We start from the raw sequence: 21,549 nt of genomic DNA, 5'->3' as shown, positions 1-21,549 counted from the left end.
AGGAAAAGGAGTGGAAGGCATGAGCAGGATGGCAGGATGCGCCCAGCCCACTTCTCTGTACCATGGCATCCCCTTCAGGGAAATGTTGACTTAAATGTAGAACTTACCAATTCTACTACATCAGTGTTATATATAAGAGAGACTGTGGATCCCTTGGGATTTAGGCCCGAGTGCTGTGTTTTGTAGCTTACCATGTCTTATGGATGCTTTTGCCATTGATGATGAGTAGAATGAGACTGCAGTATATGGGGAAGCTGTATCTGTGTATTTCCTACAGGTTAAGTGGAATGACAAAATAATGCATGTCCTGCTGCTCATGCTTTCAAGTACTGTCCCTCTTCTTAATGTAGAGAAACACACTTTGTTTGCAGTGTCTCCCAACTGAATCTGATGCAAAAAGTGAGACCCATCTTGTCAGCAGGATGAAGTATATGGAAATCACCCTTCTCCAGGATGAATTCAGCAAAAGTACAGCCACCTGAGATGTTATTACACACGTGGTTTCATAGGTGGAAAGCCACAGGTTTAAGGAGTTTCAAAGCAAGGATCTCAGCTATTAGTAACTCAGAAAGCAGTGATATGGATCCAGGGTTCCAGGACATCACTGCAGACTTTTTTCTCTCTCTACAAGTATTGAATTATTTCCCAGCATAATGTATCCAGATAAGGTAATGAAGAAATAGATCTTCCAGACTTTTGCCCTTATTCATTTCTATGACTTTTACACATTCTGTTCATGCTGCTTCAAGGACGAGATTAATATGCAGCTTATTTCAGTCCAGAACTGTCTGCAAGTGTTTGCAGATGTGCACAGTTGTAAGGAGCTTAGCTCCAGACTGCAGTTTTTGGGTCTTGTTGTTGGTTTGTGGTTTGGTTTTGCTCTTCCTAAAGTGAAATGGGAATGTTTCCTATTTGAATTTGATTTTTTTTCCTTCAAGATGATACTAACTGGGGAAAAAAGGGGCACACAACCAAAATGGGTTCCATGTGGCATAAAAATCCATTCCTTCCTCTGGTCATCTTCCAGACAGCTGCTGTCTGAGATGCTCAGGGTGTGTCCCTAAACCAGGGAGTGGGAGCAGAGCAAGGAGCAGAGCGTGAATGTCCTGCTGCTGCTCTCTGGCTGAGTGTGTGTGGCAGCCTGGTGGTGTTGGCATCAATGTCCTGCACACAGATGGCACCAGCAGAAGCAGGAGTGCGAAATCCCTGGCATTACAGAAGAGGAATGGGGCTGCTGGGTGCTCTCTGGCAGAGCTGAAGTCGTTGGGACTGGGAACTCCAGCATCCAACTCCTCTTCCTTGTGCTCCTTCAGCCCCTGTGCAGCTCTGCCCAGCTGCTGCATCGACAGGGCGCGCACTGAGGACACGCAGTGCCATGAAAAGTAACAGCTCTCTTATTTAGTGTGCAGCCTTCTTCCTTACTTCCAGGTGTTGCAAATCATTATTAATATTTATAAATCTCTCTGTTGTTTTCTGATGGAGAGACCAAATTCCAGTGCCACAGTCACCTGCAGCTGCCTTCCCCCTGTGCTCCATGTAAATGGCATTGCTGTGCTGCTCCCCAGCCCTCCCCATTGCCATGGCAACACTGCTTAATTGCAGTCAGCTGGGCTCTGCTTACAGACACCTCTGCATGCTGTGCTGGGTTCAGCTGCTGTGCTGATTCTGGTCTCGGTGCCACCAAGGCTAATTTCATGTTCTATTCCAAGTATGGGAGACTCATAATTTCGAATTATCACACAGAAAGTACAGGAAAAGGAAAACAAGAATAAGTAACTTCTCATCGATGTCGGGGTTTTTAAGCAGGCTTTCAAATAGTAAACAGTGGATTGTGATTCCTGGTGCCTTAAGAGATGTCACAGAGGGATGCAGCTCTGAGGAGACGGACGTGCAAGAGGCCCTGGTGGGTTACTGCAGAAATCCCATTCGCTTCAACAGGAGAAAGAAAGTGTTGTCGGAATGTTAGCAAATTACAATTAAATGGTGTTAGAATGTTCTTGTGTGTAGTGCTGACATTGGCTGGAGGTAAGGAGTTCTGCATTAGCATCAGATCACTTTCTCGCCCTTCACTCAGCTAGTTTTCTTCTGGCAGAGGGATGCCACAATGAATATTGTAATGCTGTTTTTCCTTGCTGGTGCTGTGAAGTTGTTGGAGCAATTATTTTATAGGTTGCTTTTTTTCTTCTTCTGGATCAGAATCCGCCATCCCAATCAGGTGTAAGTGTGCCTGCATGGACACGTGGCAGACAAACTCAGCCTAAGACTCAGGTCAGGAAGGGCAATTTTAGTCCCAGCGCTTTAAGTCTGCCAGTGTTACTAACAACAGAAAACAAGGTCTGCTAATGGAAAGTGTCAGGCAGTCTCACTCATAGATGCTGCTCCCTCACTGCCTGAAGGACTATTTTACGTAACCAAATAAAAGATAGCCCTGCTTTTCTTTTTGCTCTCATTAATCAGTGTGCTGTTTCAGATCTGTAATGTGAATTGGCAGGATGTTTTTCCTCACCCTGTTCCAAATCTTCTGAAATGCCATTAACGCTCCGAAGGGATGAAAAGAGAAAGCTTTCCCCCCAGAATCTGTGGTATATTTAAAGGGTTATTTTCCTTTCTTTGGGTCTATCTTGTATCCAGCTGATGCCAGCTCTTCTGCCTCTCCTGATCTTCTGCCCAGAACACGCTGTTATTTCAGACAGGCTGGGAGCTCTCCTAATTAAAATAGCTGTTTATTGTAGCCCACATCCAATTCGATCCCAAGTAATTTGGTCAGAGAAACTGGCATTGAAGGAAAACACCCACTCTTCATTTTTGATTGCCCCTCCCTTCCTTTCCATAATATTTTAATCTGACCCTGATTTGACCCAGTGTAATTCAGCAAGAACATATGCAGCACCTTGTTCTGCAGTTCCCCATATGGCACAGTGAGGGAAGGAAAGCCTATGCCAATTGCAGATCCAATTATAGCCAAGCAAGGTTGCTCCATTATTGCATTCGAAGCCATAATTAAATTTGCTAACCGTGAAGAGGTGCCAAACCTGCCATTTCTTTGGAATGTGAGACATCTGTTTAGTGCTAATGCTAACGTGGGGTTTGAGAGGAAACATCAAAACTTCCATCAGGTTCTGCTGTTTCATTTCTTCATTAAAAAAAATCTTCCCGTTAGTAGCTCTTTGGTTTCGGTTTTACATTTCTGGAGGCATTTTTAAATTGATGGTTGCAAAAGCTCTGGCTCCTGTGTCAGGCAGATCCCTTCTGGAACCATGCGGAGGTGCACAGAGCGGTGCTGTTCTGGAGCTGGTGCACCTGCAGCGCTGTGTGCACACCCTGAGCCGGTGCAGCTCAACAGCTCTTCTGCCAGCCCTACACACAAGACTTGGTGCTCTGCCTGTACTCACACTGCAGGTCCTTCCTAATTGTGGGCTCTTAACAGCTTTTCTAATAAATGCTTTTCTCCTGGGTACAATGTCTTTAACCCCGCGCAAGGCTCGCACTCAGGGCAGCCTTGCACCATTTGCTTTCCCGCGCTCTGCAGCATCGCAGGGCCATGCACTCCTCTGCCTGCACTCTTAAAATCATGATACAACTTGCAAATGCAATGTCAGAATACAGGGGGGAGTTAAATGGATTCTCACTGTCTGTTTTTCCACCAATGAGTTAATGTTTTTTATGGCTTAATGTCCTTATTGTTAATGCACATCTGGGTAATGGAAAATGAAAATGTAGTGATTCCGTGTAGGAGCCTGAAGAAAGCAGCAGGGTTCAGGTAAAGAGCCTCCAGAGATTCAGCTGTAGACAGCGTGATGGATTCAGCCATATATAATGGCTAAAAGAACAGGCACTGAAATATTAGAAATTAAAACATGGATTTCTATTATTGCCTTCAAATGCCAGTTGAGAAATGCCTGAGGTTTAGGGGTGAGAGTGCATATGTTATGATGGAGCCAACAGGAATGCCATTTGCTGACGTATCAAAATGCAAAGTAATTACACTTCTAATCAGACATGCACATTTCATAATCGTATAACACTTTCAAATGCATTTATTTTTCCTCTCAGAGTTTTGTAGGCAGCGATACAACTTAGGACCCAAGGGATTGCAGTGCAGGTATGTTTGTAAGGACTTCTAAGCATGTGTTTGGCTGGCAGCCTCAGGTCTGGAAGAAGCAGTGTCTTTTGCTTTACAGCATCTGCCCAGGAAGCAAGATTCCTTGATTCTCTTCTGCTCTCTCCACCAGACAATCAGGTCTGCAGACAGACCACGTAACGCTGTGGCTTTTTCCTGGGCAGCCTGAAATTCTAGCTACCCAGCCAAGCCTATGGTAAACAGCATATTCCACAATCACAACATATGATGAATTTTCTCTCCATCATATCTACTCTTTATTTGAATTGTATTAGCCCTTACATACACTTCTCTGAAAGCTGACTGTATGGTATAATTCTTCCCTTATATTTTCTTGGACATCTGCACAGAAAAGGTCCTTGGAGCTGGATACATAATTCAGTCAAATTGTCAGCGGGACAATAGACCAAGGTCAGTGCTTCCCTCTGTTCATTTCACAAATTCGGTTACTTTTTCTTCACTTGTCAAAGCATTAGCAGAGCAGCACTAAGAACAAAGCCTTGGACCAGCACAGCTGGGCGTGAGCTTCAGCACAGGGGTGTCTGCTGTGCAGGTACAGCTGATGCTCAGAGCTTGGGAGGGCATTTCCAGGCAAGTACTGAGTCTGTGCCAGGCAGGCTGCTGTGCCGGGCCCTGAAGGACACAGAGAAATTCTTGATGTTGAAGTAATTTTTAATCTAAAGTTCTGTGGTGCTTACTGGTCGCTAGCATGTAGAAATCAAATCTGTAGTTGAATTCTGGAAGGTAGTTTTCTTTCACTGTAATTGAGTGTACAATTCCCAACCGAAGAACTTAGAAGTATGCTATCAGTACTCCTGCTTAAACAGTGCTTTGCAATTTGTTCTCCTGCCCTTTTTCTTTCTTCCATCTCCATATCAGTTATTCTGCATAAGGAGATACATCTGCAGTGTCACTGAACTGTTGCTACTTCCTGAAAGATTTTGTGTACCAGATTCCTTCCCGATCCCAAATGTTTTTACGGCATCTCATTTCTTAGGATACCTTGGGGCATCTTCCTGTTCAGCTGTGCCCCTTCAACATCTGCACACAAGCCCACCTTTCTGTAGCTCTTTGAATAGCCTCCATGCAGTTGGGTGTCGTCTAGCTCTTGCCTTTAGGTATTCCATACCCGCTCTCCAATATCCACTCTGAAAGACATTATGATTCTTTCATGTGGATTAATAAGGCACTACTCAAACACAGTAAAATATCTATGGCCAATTCATTTCCAGAATATCAAAGGAATAAAAATAATGGTACAATAGTGGTATTTATATTATAATCCTTTGCAACTCAATTACTTCTTCTCACAGCTTGGCCTGCTGTGAGAATAGGAACTAATGTCGCCATCTGTTACTTTTAGGGAGCTCCTTTCACTCCCATGAGCTTCAGCTGACATGCACACAGCCCCCAGTGTCACTCCTGGAGACATGAAGCAACATTTTCAAATTCAGAGTGCACTGTAGAGCAGCAGGGTGGGCACTGAGGGCAGTGGAGCTTGGATGAAACAGGCTGCCAGTAATGTTTATTTATTTTAATGACCCTGCAGAGAAGATGACAACACATGGACATGCACGTCTTGTCCGTAAGCTCAAACTTTGAGCTCATCAGGCATTTGTGATCAGAATATTTGTTTTATGAAACCTCACAAAGGCTGTGCCAGTGCCAGGGCAGAGCACCGTTAATGCTTTGGGGTTGTTTTATAGCATAGATTTACAGCATCAGATTAGCTTTTGAAGCCTTTTGTTTGCTCTGACAGCTTTCATGTTGTTATGGGATGCTCGGGGCGTTGTAACCAAGGGTACACAGCTGAAAGAAGTTAAGTTTCTGAGTATCTCTGGCTTTGGTGTCTTTTATGGGATTTCCTACGGTTGCGGGGAAGTGGCTCTGTGACCTAAAGGATCCTTTCCTGTCACTAAGATGAATGCTTCTGTACTGAATCTATAATGTTCCAATTTCATGTAATGAATCACCGCTACCAGCTTGGCATAAAACAATATGAAAACATGCAAGATGACAAACTACAAAATGATAAACCAAATGGGTTTTTTTACATCCACTTTTTTGTTTCCGGGACATTTTAGGGTTTTAGTCATGTTTTTGTTTCAACATAGGTCAATACATGGTTAGAAATAATTTGCAAAACAGAAGTTCTAAGATTTGACAAGCTCTGCAAAGTAAATAAAGGAGGTTTTAAACATGCATAATTTTTTGTGGTGAGATGGAGCCCAAGCAAGATTCAGTATGCAGGCCTAGTTAGAGAGATGAGGTATTTCATGTCTGATGTTCCATCCCTCAGATCATTCATTCCAACATACCCATTTCTTTGATGAGGACTAAGTGAAAGCAGCAAATGATTATGTGGCTTCTTAGCAGGGCTAAGCTCCCTGTCACTAGGAATAAATCTGGTTTTCATTGGTGTTAACTTCTGAAATATCCGACATCACCTTTTCAGAAGGGTCTTTTGGAAAGCCCATTGCTCATGTAAGCTCGAGGCTGCTGTCACTGTACAGCACTGCAACTGCTGGAGCAGCCACGTGCGATGGGTCAGCCTTCCCCTCTGAGCCTTTGTGCAGCTGCAGACAAACAGCAAGGTCAGTAACACAGCTCGTCGCAGGGAATTTATTACACAGGAAGTAATCTTGCAAATACTCTGGCTTCTTGCTGGTCTCCTGCTGATGGCATTAGTTTCTGAAAGTCATTTCTAGTAGACTCTCAGGGGCACAGAGGCATTAACCCACAAAGCTGATGGACGTTCCCTGAGCGGTCACCAGGCTGTGCTGCCAGGGGGCTGTTAGGGACCCATGGGGCACGGGTGGCATTAGTGTTCCCACATCACTCTTACACATTGCCTTGTTGTCTGCAGGACTAGGCCTAGCTGTGAGCGAGGGAATTCTAAGTGCTAACATGTCCAGAAAGTAGCTGCCTTCTCATTGTTTTTAATTCTTCATTTCTTTAAATTTTTCAAAGAGAATGGCCTTACAGCGGTGTCCAGGTCAGCAGATTAAAAGGAATTGTTGTCAACAGAATTTAGTGGGAGGAACTTCCCTGAAATGAGCTGATCAGGGAATCTGGGAGGAAGACAAGTTAACAGTTTTTATCAGTGCTGTATAAGAAGGCAGTAGGAGTACTCTAATTACCAGTGCTTAATGAGCATCCCAGCACTATAGCAGGGAGGAGATACCCTGGATCTTGTGGCCATTAAAATTGTGATTTTAAAAAAAAAAAAAAAAAAAGGTGTTTCAGTCTTTTGGCTTCTTGATGGCACTTGCTTCCTGCCAAGCCAGCCCTGCCATAAAGCACCGCCTTCATTAGCACTGCAGCTCTCAGGCTAGAAACACAGATTCCTAGGAATGAAACCTCAGTGCTTCAAAAAATAAGGGATTTTTCAAATAAAAAATAGCCTAAATGGTGGACTGAGAGCATGGTTCAACCTGATCTTCAGCTGGTACAAAAAGATACACTGTGTATGCATGCGGTTGGAAAAAATCATCTGAAGCTTCAGCTTAAAAAAGTTTTCACATAAATACATAAGTCTTAAACAACAAAAACCAGTATTTTCAGAGTGCCAAACGCCTTTCTCCTGAGGAGGATCTTTAATTTACTGCTGACTTTATATTAGGATTTTAGTTCTGAGATGGTGTCAATATTCACTGATAACGAAGCATTCAGTGGAGGAGCAGGAGGCCTGCAGAGCTCATCAGCTTCGTCTCTGCACTCCTTGGACTGTGGTTCATGCTTCAGCTGTGTTTCTGCATATTGGTTGCAGGTGAATGTATGGCCACACGTCCCCAGAAATGGCTGCATCCGATTTTTGTAGTTGTTCTCACTTGGAAGGCAGGAAATGGAAATACACTGATTTAGTAGACAGAGCTGCATGAGAAACAGAGAAATGTGTTTTTTTGAGCTTATATATTCTGGATTGTGATAGGTATTGGATAATATTATTGTTTCATCTATGAAACTTGACAAAATGGATCATCCAAGCTTTTGTTCAATTGCCTGACTTTGGGAAAAAAAATAATTCCTGAGAGCAAGTAATATCTCATTATGCCAAGTCAGCTGGCATTAAAATAAAATGGATGTGATGAATAAAATCAAGAATCAATTTTTATGTTTGAAATTCATTTGCTGAATAGGGAACCACTGAACGTTGCCATGATTAGCACATTCCTCAGAAACCTGTTTGCTCAGGGATGTGAGTTAGCAGAGGGTTGTTAGGTAGTATGGTTGGGTTGTGGTTGGACTTGATGATCTTTGACGTCTTTTCCAACCTGAGCAGACCTGTGATTCCATTTTACTGATACATCTTTTTCAGGGCTGAATTCTCCAGATAGTTCATAGTTTCTGATAGTTCACCATCATCAGCCAGAATGTCTGATGGACAGACAGGAGCACAGGTTTAGCACTGGTGCCAAGAATAGGGTCGGTGCATTTCTACATCTACAAAGGAGCTCACTTAGTTGCATTTTCAATTGATCCTCACTTCATTGAACAAAGGTGAGGTTACCTGTGGGTTGTTTTCTGGGTTTGTTGGTGTTCCCAGGATAGTAAACTGAGATCTGAGGCTAACAGGCTTGATCCTATCTGTAGAAATGGGAAATGCATTTTCTCAGAGAGGATTTCAGCGAGCTGCTCAGAGTGGACCATTGATTGCACGTTCTGCCCCCATGCTGTCTTTGTCTGCAGGAGAGTTAGCATTCGTCATGTCACTCAAAGTGAACTTTTACTGCCCACAACAACCTATTTCTGTAGCAAAGGTCAGATTTGTTATCTATCAGGATGTAGCAGCACAGTGGAGTAATGAGTTGCCTCAATGAACTGGCCTTTTTGCCTTCTGAATGGGCTTCTAAATCAAGCAGAGGGAGCATTGACTGAAAATCATTGGGTCTGTCTACTCAAAAGGTCATAGTCTGAAATACTGCAAGATAATTTCACTCTGGTTTATACAGCAAAGCAGTCTCCAGTTCAAAACCCACCACCCACCCCAGGTGTTCAGCTTGCTAGCCTTCCTGGGATTTGAGATGGTGATGGGAATAAAGGATGGCTGCCCAGGCCTTTAACAGACCTGAATTAGTGATAGCAAGATAGATAACAGTAACAGTTCAGGATTTCCTTTTTTTCTTTTCTTCCTATTTTTCTTTTTAACCTTTTCTTTCCTTCTTTTTTTCTGTGCCTGAACATGGCTTTATGTGTTGCTTTTATGTGACTTCATACGTTGGGTCCATACACCCAGCATTTTCCGGTAGGAAGAAGGTTATCCAGCTTCATCACCACAAGGCAATGTTATGACTTGGAAAATATCTTGAGCTCCTTCGCAGGAGAATTCCTCCTGAGTGAGCTCCTTCACTGATGTGGGGCACCTTCAGAAGGTGGAGCTTTGTGGCTGCTGGTGTGGGGCTGCAGAGCAGAGCGCCATGCGTGATGGTCAGCACAGAGCTGGTCAGGAGCCGCCCTGAGTACAAAGCAGTGGGTAAAATACCAAAGCCACACACACACCATGAAAAGAAAAGAGAGCACTTCGTGTCTCACACAGATCTCTCCAGAGGCAGGATGAAAGAAAAAGGAATAGGCCATGTCTGACGTATTTTAATGAAATGCAGACTTGTTTTAATGGAGCACTGGAAAGCAGCCAGTCCAGCATCGTTAGGACATTATAAGCTAAACAGGAAAAGTAAAAGACAGAAAGAATTTCATCCCTTTTCTGAAAGGTATTTCTCTCGAAGGGTATTTGGGAGAGCTCTGTGGTTGTCACAGGGCATCTCCATGGCTGTGTGAGCAGAAGTCCCTCATCCCCAGGAGGCAGAAGGGTTCAGGTTGGGCACCAGCACAGCTCCATCCAGGCCTGCTTGTTAAATCCTCCTATACCCACTTGGGGAACAGTTTCTAAAGGTCACTGAGCACCACAAATTCCAAATTACACATCATGAATTTGGTTCAAAAGAAGTGGCTGGATTTTTCCCCATTCTCCCACTGCAGAGCAGTTCCTCAGTTAAAATGATGCAACTGCAGCTCTTCCCAAGGACACCCAAACCCTCCTGCCTTCTCTGCCGAGGTCCCCACTGCTGCCCTCAGCTCTGCTGGATGCAGAACAGTGCTGTGCCTGACTGCTCTGAGCTGGGTTTTGCATTGCACACAGCCTGCTGTTATCTTCCATCACCTGGGGAGATTACGATATTTAACATATGACAACATTAGGAGGAATAAAATAAATAAAATAAATACAATTAGAAGGAATAAAACTAAATGTAATAAAGAGATAAAGAAACATGCAGTGGGAAGAATGCAAACTTTAAATATTAAAAAAAAAAAAAAAAGAATTGAGGGAACTTTTGGTCCACTGGTCTCAAGATTTATTTCACATTATTGTATTAACTTCAGGATTTAAATTTGGCTTTTGTTCCAAGTAAACTCCTAAGGGGTTGTGGCTAATTTTCAACATATTTAAGAGTGTACACTGAGCCCTCCCCGAGGAGTAATTTCATTAATTGCTTGGTATTGCTCTTACTTGGATGTATAATCCTTTTTTTAAATTACAAAACATATTCAAGATAAGGGATCTTCCCTACATGCAGCACAGTAAAAGATTACCTTCGTGATTCTGCTGCTGGTCCTCTTCATGATATTTCTGAAGAGATCTGTTTGTAACAGTATGAATGTGCAGATGATTTCTACAAACCTTCACTTTAAATAGCCAAGTTATTAAATAGTAATTCCTGGTGCTGGAAAGACATCATCATCCCAAGAGACAAAACAGGAAACATTTAAGCCATTGGCATTTTAAAGCTAACTTCAGAAGGATTTACCATAATAAGGAGAAGAGATAATGAAGGATGTATGCACATTTCTGGCTAGTAGCTGCCTGCATTCTGCCCACCTGAAATTTTAGAGAAAAAAAAAAGCATTAGACAATGCTAAGTGATCAAAATAGGCCATGAAATAGACCATAAAAGAGATGGAACAACAAGAGAAGCATCATAGTGGAAATAAATACAGCATTATCCATGTCAGTCTGATACTTGCTCTTCACCGGCTCCCAAACCTGCCTGATTTGAAAACAATCTTTGACATTTGTGCTCCATTAGAGTATTTCTTGCCAGGAGATCAGTGCGTAGTTCCACAAGTATTATTGAAGGCTCACCTACTGCCTCTGAGGTAGGTCAGTGATGTTATCTCATTTTTCCAGATGAAAAAACTGCAGCATAGCATAGTAAGTGACTTTGTGTGTTCCCCAAGAGCACAGCGAGCAGCTTAAAACCAGGAGGAAGATGCTGAGACTCCTGGCTCCTCCATCCTGCTTGTATAACGTGCACTGCACGTCTCTGATTTAACAGAGGTCTGGTCAGTGACTTCTGTGCCTTAAATATCATTTCTGATTCTGAGTCAGATGTTCTGTACTTGGTGCTAGCCCATGTCCACATGCTCCTGCAGTGGATGCTCCTGGAAATCCCATTGTTTCATGGGATGACTCAGCCTGAGGGAAAGCCATGGTTTCTCTCAAGACAAAGGCAGTTTAAAGAAACTTCCATCTGCACAGGGCAGACATGGAAGCATCTGAACTGCAGCTCCTATGGGGTAGAAATGCCTCACACAGCCACAGAAATATGCACTGACTAGAAATAATAAATGTAAGGCTAGATACAATACATGTTATGTTAGGTAAAGAGTTTCATCTGGGTATGTGGAGAGAATGGCTTTGTATTTGTAGAGGTTTGATTGACAGCACTGTGTTTCTACTCAAAGAGAAGCCCCTAATAAGCTTCCTTCTACAAAGCAAAGGGCAAAGCACAAACATTTTCTGGCTAAAAAATGTAATCAGCCATTAGAAATAAAGAACGAACTGAAAAAACCTTACAGGGGAGTAAAGATTTGACTCAACTGATAGCTAGATATTAAATATTAACAGCATTCCTAAGAATCAGGGCAATTACAAAGAGCTTGCCAAATTGAATTGTCCAGAATGACTGAGTCAGGAAGTTAAAACATCCTCGTGCAGAGCAAACTACAGTGCCAGCAAAGGTCACTGCTGGTTCCTCACAGGGTTTTGCTGTTTCACTTTGCAAGTGAGCCGTTTTTCCCAATCTACCTTTAGTATGCAGACTTAATGGTCTCAGTCTGTGTTAAGCAGAGAGGCTTTGAACCCTCTAACTGTTGTTAACAAATACTAACAGGTTATCAGGGTGTTGCTCGTAGCAGCTTTGCTGTGTGGTGCTGCACACGAAGGCTGCAGCTGCCATGCCACGATTCAAGATCAGAGGATTAATTAGCCCTCTTTTCCCTGGCTTGCCTTTAAGGCCTTGGAAATAAAAGGATTGAAAAAAGAGCAAAGGAAGGATATTTTTGGGCTTCCATAGGAACGGTCTCAGAATCACAGCCTGCTGGAGTGCTGTGAGCTCTCTGGGCTGTTGCACCTATTACCATTACATTGCACCTTCGGGTTGGGATAGCAAAATTCATTTCTTTTATTACATCTGTATCCCATTAGCATGGGGTTTACTAAAAACACTACAACTGAGATGAAAAACAAAGAAGTTAGCAATAGCTTCCCTGGTGTGTAAGGAAATATACATCTATATTCAGAAGTCTGCTGATGATATTGCACAATATTGCATATTTTCTGCATTAGACTGGAGCAACAGGAGCAGCAAGGTTCTAACTGCAGCTCAAGATAGCCTGCTCACGTGGTGATGATAGTGCACTGCTAACTGAATCAAAGCTAAGACTTGAAGCTTATTACCATTCAAGTGAGAGCAGTTAAAAGCTATTTGGAGCTGGTGACCTTGAGCTGTGAGGGCTGTACTACCAGATGCAAGTGGGTATAGATTTGACTCAGCTGAGTTAAATTAGGGGTAGGCAGGGATGCAGTAAAGAAGTTACCTATCAGGAACTGCTGCATGAGAGGTTCTGTCTGTCTTGTTTTCAGTCCTCATTCCCTGGAAGAAAACACAAAAGCAAAAATCCCATAAGTTGATGGTAAGTGTATAGTGTCCTGTTGTCTGTGGGTGGTTACAGAATTCCAGGTTGGAAGAGGCAAAGGTTATTTTAGCCTGATGAATGAAATGCTAATTGTATTTCGATGTGTTTGTGTACAGTAATGAAAAACAGTTTATCTGGGATGTCAGGAATTACGTTGCTTTTCATTGACTTTAAATAACGATACCTGACCTGGTTTTATTACTATGTTGGTATATGTACTTTTAGTTTCTGTGCATGTTCATATGCAGTTAAGACTGCTGGGAATTTCCCAAAGCCTTGCTAGGAAAAGCTTTTTAAGAGCTCATAGCAGGTATTTATTTTTTGTTTTAAAAATTCAATAGACTATAGTCAATGTGCCCTCTGTTAATCCACAGAGCAGTGAGCGAGCCAGACACTTAGCTGGTGTAATGTAGTGAAACTCTTCTGAAAACAGCCATTAGGCTGCTGCTCTAAGAGGCTTAGGCTCAATTTCCTGATTTACTACTGATCTCTTGCATAACCTTAAGCAAATTCCTTATTTCTAGATCCAATAAAAGGTTTATGGGCATCAAACAAAGTTTGAGCCCTGACCATGCACAGGTTTCCTGCACGGCATGTAAGAACAGGGTCCATGAAGTGGAACACAAAAAGGCAGTGGTCTGACACTCAGCATCCTCGTATAACTTCTCCATGGCTTTAGGCAGCCACTGGGATCACACAACCCTGTGTATTTCCAGTGGGGATCCTCTGGTGCTGCATAAGTGACAGAAGGGATGTGTGTTAAGGATTGTAAAGCACTCAGCTTCTGTAGCCATGAGAACCGTGTAAGTAGCTAAAATTAATAGGGACTGTTATAATTGTTTGAGCATCAGAGTGATTTTTTGTGGTAGAAACACAGTTTGTGGAGGTTGCTCCTCATGGCTGTCTTCGCAACCAACAATTCAAATAATTTTAATACTCCAAGACCGCATGAAATATTTCAGGAAATAACCCTGTGTTGCTGCCTTGTTACCCAGTGATAGCTGCAGTGGCATTCTGGAGAGGAGCTGGATGTCCCATTTGCATGCAGGACACGTAGTGTCCATTAGGATGAGCATGCACTACATCCCAAATGTTCTGTGCTTTTGGAAGTACCGCCGGGATTCCTGCAGTGTGTGAAACTGCACCTCTTAGTCTTAACGAGAGTTGTTCCCATAGCTTTAAATGGCTGGTAGCTGCGTGGTCCTGCAGCACAGCGGTGCTCCTGCTCCCTGGGTGAAATGCGCTGCAGGAGGATGTGCCAAAAACATCCCTGTGGAGATGCAGCCAAGGCAGGAAGAATACGTTGAGGTTTACAGCTGTTCTGAGCAGGCTTTGAGAGTTCTTTACTGTAGAGTTCAGAAAAGCAAGCAGCAATAATTCCCTGTGCCCAGCACAGGGCACGTGCACTGTGTGTTCTCTGTGCTGAGCTGAGGGCCCACGGCTGCTCGCTGTGCTGCTGCTCAGTTACAAACACTACAGAAAGCAGTGAGCTGCGATGCAGAGTATGGGTGGGAGCTCGGGGAGCAGTGTCTGATTCCTCTGCTCCAGAGTACCCTGAGCTCAGCGTGACACACGTGGCAATGCCATAAATCTCCATTAATGTGTTACTCTGCTAGCGGCAGCCGTGCAGAAGCCTGCAGGCACCAGGCTGCAGCTGCTAACAAGGCGGGAGGGAGGTGGAAGGAATTAAGTGTGAACGTGCTCCTCCTTAGAAGAGGGCCCAGCAGACAGCGTTTCCGTGTTCACGTTCTGGATGAAATGCAGCCTCTCATGGCAGCAGGGAAAGATATTTTTGAGTCACAGCATTGAAGCCTGCATTTATTTGTTCTGTTAGCTGATGGGGTACAGGTGAGTCTCAGGGCTCAGTCCAGGCAGTTGGCAGTGTCTTCTCTGGCAACAGGAAAATCTCCAGCTCCGAAAGGGTCTGAGTTCCTGTGTGGCCATGTCAGTTATGTGCTGTGTAGGAGCTGAGAGGTCTTTCAGGCAAGAGGAGAGGTAGAACAGGGCCAGGTCATTCGAGGAGGATGGTCGTTGTGTCCCCAAGCATCACAGCTTCCACAGGTACTCAGCTTTTGGTCATTCTGGGGCTGCTGCAGCCAGCTGTGCCTGTGGGCTACAGAGAGATGGTTTGGATAGAGCTTCCCAAGTAATGCATTTGGATGTGTCTTGTGGTAATAAAGCAAAGAGGGTGAGTTTTGGTAGGCTATGGGAAGAAGGCAGTGGTGGTGATGGTGGTTGTTTAACTTCCTTATAGCTCCGGGACAGCTACTACATGGTGTAACCTACAGCTGTGGGGAATCTTTCTGCCATCTGTTCAGAGAATGCTGATTTTGACAAACACAGACTGTTCTATGAATCTGTCATCATTCAATTCTAGTTCTGAAGTTGTCAAAATATCTGATCCCACATTGTCCAAATCGAATCTAGTGATATTTTTTTTTGCCTTTTAGTAATTTTTTGATTGACGTGAACCAGAGGTGTAATTTGAGCTGTTCTTTAATACAAGGGGAAAAACAAAACTATACAGAAATTATAATATTGGCAAAACACTTATCTTTTTTATCATTCTGACATCTGCAAAAAATACAACATGCCTCATTCAGGAGAGGATTGTACCATAAACTGTGTACGTGTGTTCAGTCAAACAGCACCATCACCAAACTCAGCCTGGAACACCTCCTCCACCTTCCCAGCAGGAAGAGATGCAGAGAACTTGTGACTGAGCGAAGGTTTTTAATAACCAGCCATCTTCTGAAAGGCAGTTTCTGCTCGGTTCGGCTGAGCTGCGTGTGCCATCATGACAAATGGGACCTGCTGAGACCTGACGGAACGGCTCTGCGAAGCAGCACAAGTGATGGAGAGCTGCAGCCCGTGGCACTGCTGCTTCCTGCTTTCCTTTAACAGCACCGACCTCGGTAGCCTTTCGGGCTGCGTTTCCTGTAATGTGTTTGATCTGCACTGACGCTTCCATGAGCTTTGTCAAGCCCTTGAAGTTAGCAGCAGAATTACAACAACTGTTGTTGTCCCCTGTAAGATGGAAAATAGTCCTCAACTTTGTGTTATGTGTACGTGTTATATATAGAGTAACGTGTGGCATATTGCTTTGTGATAACTGAAGAGGAACCAGATAGTTCCTTGTCTTCAAATGGCATCGCCCAAACTTTTTTCTAAACTAAGAACCTGAGAAAATTGCAGAATTTCCTTTTTAAAGGAAAGGAGAGTGAAACAAACCAAGAAAGAAAACTGCAAAGCAAATTAAGAACACAGATTTTAAAGCCTCTTTATATTTAAAGGTGAGATAGTGAAATCTGTTGCAGTTATTTTTATCCTGAGAAGTCACCCTGCCCCGCAGAACGCCAGGCAGTGCCTTGCACATTGTTTGCTGTGGAACAGCTGAACATCCACGAGTCATTTGTTTAATCATTTCTGACTCTTGGTGCCAGGCACCTGCCTTTTAATTTGCTACGACCAACCTGAAACATCTGTCAATTTTTTCCCCATGAATTAATAACTCAGTAATTAAAATCCAACAGAGAGTTCAGCTGAGGCTCGTGGTTAATTAGGACAGGAGATAGCCCTGTGAGCAGCGTGGCATTGCGTTTGCTGGGGCTGGTGGACTCGAACCAGGGCTGGGGGACACGGGGCTACCAGCAGGTGAGTTTTGGTAGCAGTGCTTTTGTTATGGGCAATTAGGTCGTGCTGCAATTAGTAATTCGGGACTCTGTTTGAAAATCATTTGCTTTACACGCAGTTTCTTACAAAAGGGTCTGGTTTTAGATACTGCTGTTCTCTGAGTATGAAGAAAATGAGAAGTAGTAGTGGAGGTATATTTAATAATCTCATATAGGGAAGTTGAGTCAAAACTTGCGAAACTGTGCTATGTAATAGTGATTTCACCTTCTATATCTAGAATCCATTGCAAGGAAATACACTTCTGGAGAGAAACTGGGGGAACTGGATGAGAAGGTGACCTTGAGCAGAAGCCCTGGTGAGCTCCCAACAGCACAGCAGGTGTTTATCTCCAGCTTTGACTCAGGGAGAAAGGGGAAATGTTTCCTGAAAGGAGAGGAAAGGAAGTTTTATATCAGTACCGCAACCTTATGGTGGAGACCCTAAGGGAACTGGTGTGCAATACCTAACAAAAGGAATTGCACAGTTCTGAGAGAATTTGCATTCAGCCTTACACTAAATAAGGTACGGTTTCATTTTAAAATAATTTATAATTCTTAGGGCGTGTTACTGAAGCAGGGTGGTTTCTGCTTGGAACTCTCAGTGTTCTGGGGGCAGGAGTGGGGCCACACAGGTTTGCCCAGCTTTGCCATGGTGATGTGGTGCAGGAAACAGCACAGAGCTGGGGGGGAAACCTGAGTGGTGCACTTCTCAGTCCCAAAAGTACTGCATTCCTTACCCTGTTTACTTTCAGAAAGCTTTGCATCATGTGTACAGAGACAGTCTTGTTCCTAACAAAACAGTATCCTACTGCTAAAAAGCTGCATGTGAAGCCCACAGTGCATGTGAGAAAGCTCACCTTGGCCCATGCAGAAGTGCCTTTTCATTGAAGCACCTTCCCTGTGTGCATGGGGAGATTGGCAGGCCAAGCTTGCCCTCTGCAGGCTGCACACACCTCCCTCGTTTGCTGTTCTTTCTCTGTTCCTACACAGACGAATTAAATGTGCTGCCAGCACAACTAGGGTTGGATTTTTTTTTTTTTACAATAAAGTAGTAATTACTTCAACAGATATTTGGGGACAGCTCTGCATTCTTAGTAAGGCTCAGTCCCAAATAAGACAAGCATTAATTTAATTTGCCCAAATGGCTCTTGATTAGGTTTGCTGTTATCTGAAGGCTATGAGCTAATGGAGATTATGCAGAAGGGATTTGATGCGGCCCTCTAGCTGTTTGTTCAAGTTCAGCTCCCAGCACAGGCCAGAACCAGCATCTGGTCTAATGAGCTGCAGTGAGAATCCCGCTGATTGCAGCTCTGTTGTATGGGATAACAAGGAAGAATCGGCCTCAAACAGCTCCTGGGGAAGGCTGGGGAGGAAACGCAGCTCTTGGGAGGCAGACAGGCACTGTGCAATTCCTCAGCAAGTCTGCAGAAATAGTGGTCTCTTAAAAATCCCTCTCTTCTTAAACTATCCCAAAAGTCATCACCATGGTGTATGTAGATACAACAGATTACAGAGGTACAAGTCAATATCATGGATCAGTTTATGAGTAGGAGGGCTGTTCAGGTGAAATATTTACTCTGTTGTATGTGTACACAAATCCTTGAAAATAAGACTGAAGATTAAATAAAGTCTGACTTTACAGCTTATATATCATTAAGTTGTAAACCCAGCAAAACTAGAGGGGAAAAAATCTATGGGTAGCTCTGGCAATTAGGGATTTGGTTTTTGTCACAGCATCCACAGTATCTGTAGTACAGATAAGCAGACTTCTCAATGCAATTTTATGCTGGTAAAAGATATGCTGCATCAAGATGTGGGTGTAGGTGATGCCACCAGACACCTTTTTTTTTTTTTTTTTTTTTCCCAAAACGTTTTGCAAAGAGAAATTATTTGTGTTATTGCCAGTGAGTTTACTGGGAGCAGTGCATGCATCTCCCAAAGTCTGCAGATCTCTGCTACCTCCGAACTGCCAGAATAAGGCCTCTGAAACCCAAAGTGCCTTCTTGGAATTTGTTGAGAATTCTTTAAAATGGCACAAAATTTAGAGGTGAAGTCCCACTTTGGTTCTTAATTCCACATAGGCAATGTTTGATGCATCTATTAAGGCAAAGCAGAATCTGAACTTTTGGGGTCTTCAAAGAAGTTGAAAGTTACTTCTCAGCACTTTCTTGGTGAGACTGAATATGCTTGTGTGCGCTTGGGATTCTCTCCTGGTTTTGTTTTGGGCTTGTTCTCCTTTATTTTTATAACACTCCTCCAAATGCTGTGCCCCTTAATAATGGTCATTAAGTGTAATACTGCAGCCGCAACAGCAGTGAGAGTGCCTGGAGTGCAGCAGGGCTCTGATTGCTGGGCAGCTCATACTGAGAGCAGGGGGCTGTGCCCGGGGTGTTCCTCAGTTGGTGCCAGCAGCTGATCTCAGTGAGTAACTTTAAGCAGTAAATTCCAATGAGAAAAAGGCTTCATTAATTTTTTCCCCTGAGCAGCTCAATAAAATATGCTCTCTGAAATGAGAGCTGACTCACGTTGCAGGTTTAACAAGGGCTCATTTCAATGGGCCCTTATTGGAGTTCAGGCAGTAAAGAGTGAATGAGTTTAGAGGCTGTCTTTCAATATTCTACAACCGAGGACAAGCAGACTCCTACTTTGGGTGCTATAAAACACAAGGAGAGCAGAAGCACAGAGAATCGAGGAGTTCATTAGAAAAAATCTTAAGCTGAAGCCTCACCACATTGTGTGATTAAGCTTATCTCTTATTGAAAGTGTGAGGAAGAGATTTGGTTTGTGAACGCGCTGTAAATGCGAGAACTCAGAGGCAGGCTGCTCGGTGACTTGCACTGTAGGGATGTGCAGAGATGCTCCCCTCCTTCGTGCTGTGCTGTGCCTGCCCTGCAGGTGGGGCCGTGGATGTACGCAAATGAGTGCGTTCCTGCTGGGCAGGGCTCTCATCAGTGCAAAGACAGCTTTGTTCATTCATGATATTCTGATGCCACGCAAATGACTTATTTGGTTATATCGTGTTTTGCCTGTGACTGATTAAGCTGTACTCAAGTGAAGGTTAATGCGATTCCGTGTTTGTTTGACACTGCAATAATTACAACTCGCAGTCAACAAAAACTGCAGTTGAGCTTTTAATCTTCATTCATGCCACGTTTTGTTCCCCGGCATTGTCTGGGTCTGAGATAAGGTCAAACTTGTGATAGCGCGGCACAATGGGAGACACCGATAGTAACCACAACAAGAAAGCCCCGGCGTGGGATGCGCAGGCAGCTCCTGCAGAGTTATGTGGGGCGACTGCAGGAATGGGATCAGCGTCAGCTCCTTTTCCACCTCGGTTTTCTGCGGGTTCTTACAGGCGAGCTTTATAACAGCGTTCAGCCCAAACTTCTTTCTCCCGCAGAACCGATCCGTGCGAGCGCTCCGAGGCAGCTCGCGTTTCTTCCGTCGAAGTTCTCCGAGCGCCGGCCGCCAGCAGGCAGCTCCGAGCCGCGACTCCTCGCCCCGTGCCGGGCTTCCCGTGCTCCGCGCTGCTCGATGCCGCGCAAGAGGTGGCCGAGGAGCCCCGCGGCGGCGGGCGGCTCTCGCTCCGCATCCAGCCGTGCAGCTGCCCGGGCCGGAGCGGCGCTGAGGCTCTGCCCCGCGGGGCGGTGCTGCCCGGCCCGGCCCGCACGTGATCGCGGCCGCCCCGCTGCTGTACCTGCGGGCGGCTCCGCCCCGGCCCGGGAAAGGAAGGGAAGGAGCGCCCGGCGGGACGGGGCCGCTCGGAAGGGGGCTGCCCCGAGGAGGCAGCGGCCATGGCCTTCGGGAAGGCGCCCAAAGACCCGTTCGGCACCGCCGTGGGGAGCCTGGTGGGTGAGTAGGGGGGCGGGGGAGCGGGCAGCGCGGGCCGGTCGAGTGCCGGCGGTGACCGCGGTGCCCCTGGCCTTACAGACCGGGCGACGTTCGGATCGCTGCAGACGGAGGAGTGGGGGCAATTCATGCACATCTGCGACGTGATCAACGCCACGGAGGAGGGGTGAGCGGGGCCGGGGCCGCGGATCTGTCTTGTGTTGTCTGCGTGTGTGTGTCTGCGTGTGTGTGTCTGCGTGTGTACACACGTGTGTACCAGCAGCTGAAGGGCAGCCCGGCTCCTCGGGAGCTGTTCTGCCCGTCTGCCGGGGCTGCGGCTCAGAGCTGTTGGCGAGAGGTGGCAGCGCGGGTTCCGTGCGCGATTCACACCGTCCGTGCTGCTCGTCGGGCAGAACGGCCCCGTGCCCTGCAGAGCCCCGGCTAGGAAAAGTCCTCTAGCCGCTCAGGTGTTAAAGCACAGCTGCTGATGGAACCCGAGGCCGCCCGGCCCCAGCAGCAGCGTTTAGCGGTGTGGTGGGAGGTGAGCTCCGAGGACCTGCCGACACACACATTGCCGGCACACACATTGCCAGCACTCGCAGGCAGTGGCACATTGTAACGCTGCTGGAGAGCTTTCTTCAGGAGAAAAAGGTATCAGTATCTTCCTTTATAGCAAGTTTTCCCTCCTTTCATTTTTCCCGATGTCATCTCTCACCTGTGACTGAGAGCTCAGGGGCTCAGTAGTAACTCCTTCCCGGTCCCTGCCATGAGCTGCAGCACGTTCTGACCATCTGTGGTGGTTGTATGTGAAGTTTCTATGCAACAGAGCTTTTTTTAATGAACTACTTCCTCTTGTGTACAGCTTATGCTTACGGAGCAGCTCCTTAAAGCTTCCTCCTAGGCAACTGCTGCTAGTCCCAGTCTGTAACAGGATATTAGGAACAGAGGAACTGC

The 21,549-nt window shown here is 45.1% G+C and overlaps 1 protein-coding gene across 14 annotated transcripts in view; it reads left to right on the top strand.

Moving 5' to 3' along the window:
• The window catches only part of TOM1L1 (target of myb1 like 1 membrane trafficking protein), a 512,416-nt gene that overhangs the window by 471,290 nt on the left and 19,577 nt on the right, over positions 1–21,549 (top strand). Inside the window, exons 1-2 of one of the 14 annotated variants that reach the window (XM_031598713.2) lie at positions 20,443–20,619; positions 20,698–20,782. The exons of 10 other annotated variants lie outside the window; for them this stretch is intronic. In XM_031598713.2, the coding sequence (XP_031454573.1) occupies positions 20,562–20,619; positions 20,698–20,782 (143 nt within the window). In that variant the 5' untranslated portion in view covers positions 20,443–20,561. Of the gene's footprint in view, positions 1–10,582; positions 13,094–20,442; positions 20,620–20,697; positions 20,783–21,549 lie in introns of those variants that run through there. 3 more of the 14 variants (XM_090122134.1, XM_090122144.1, XM_090122145.1) reach the window with 3 other exon arrangements.

Source organism: Phasianus colchicus, chromosome 20 (assembly GCF_987193195.1).
Source record: "Phasianus colchicus chromosome 20, bPhaCol1.hap1.1, whole genome shotgun sequence".
Taxonomy (NCBI): Eukaryota; Metazoa; Chordata; class Aves; order Galliformes; family Phasianidae; genus Phasianus; species Phasianus colchicus.
This window is presented reverse-complemented; position numbering and strand designations above follow the sequence as displayed.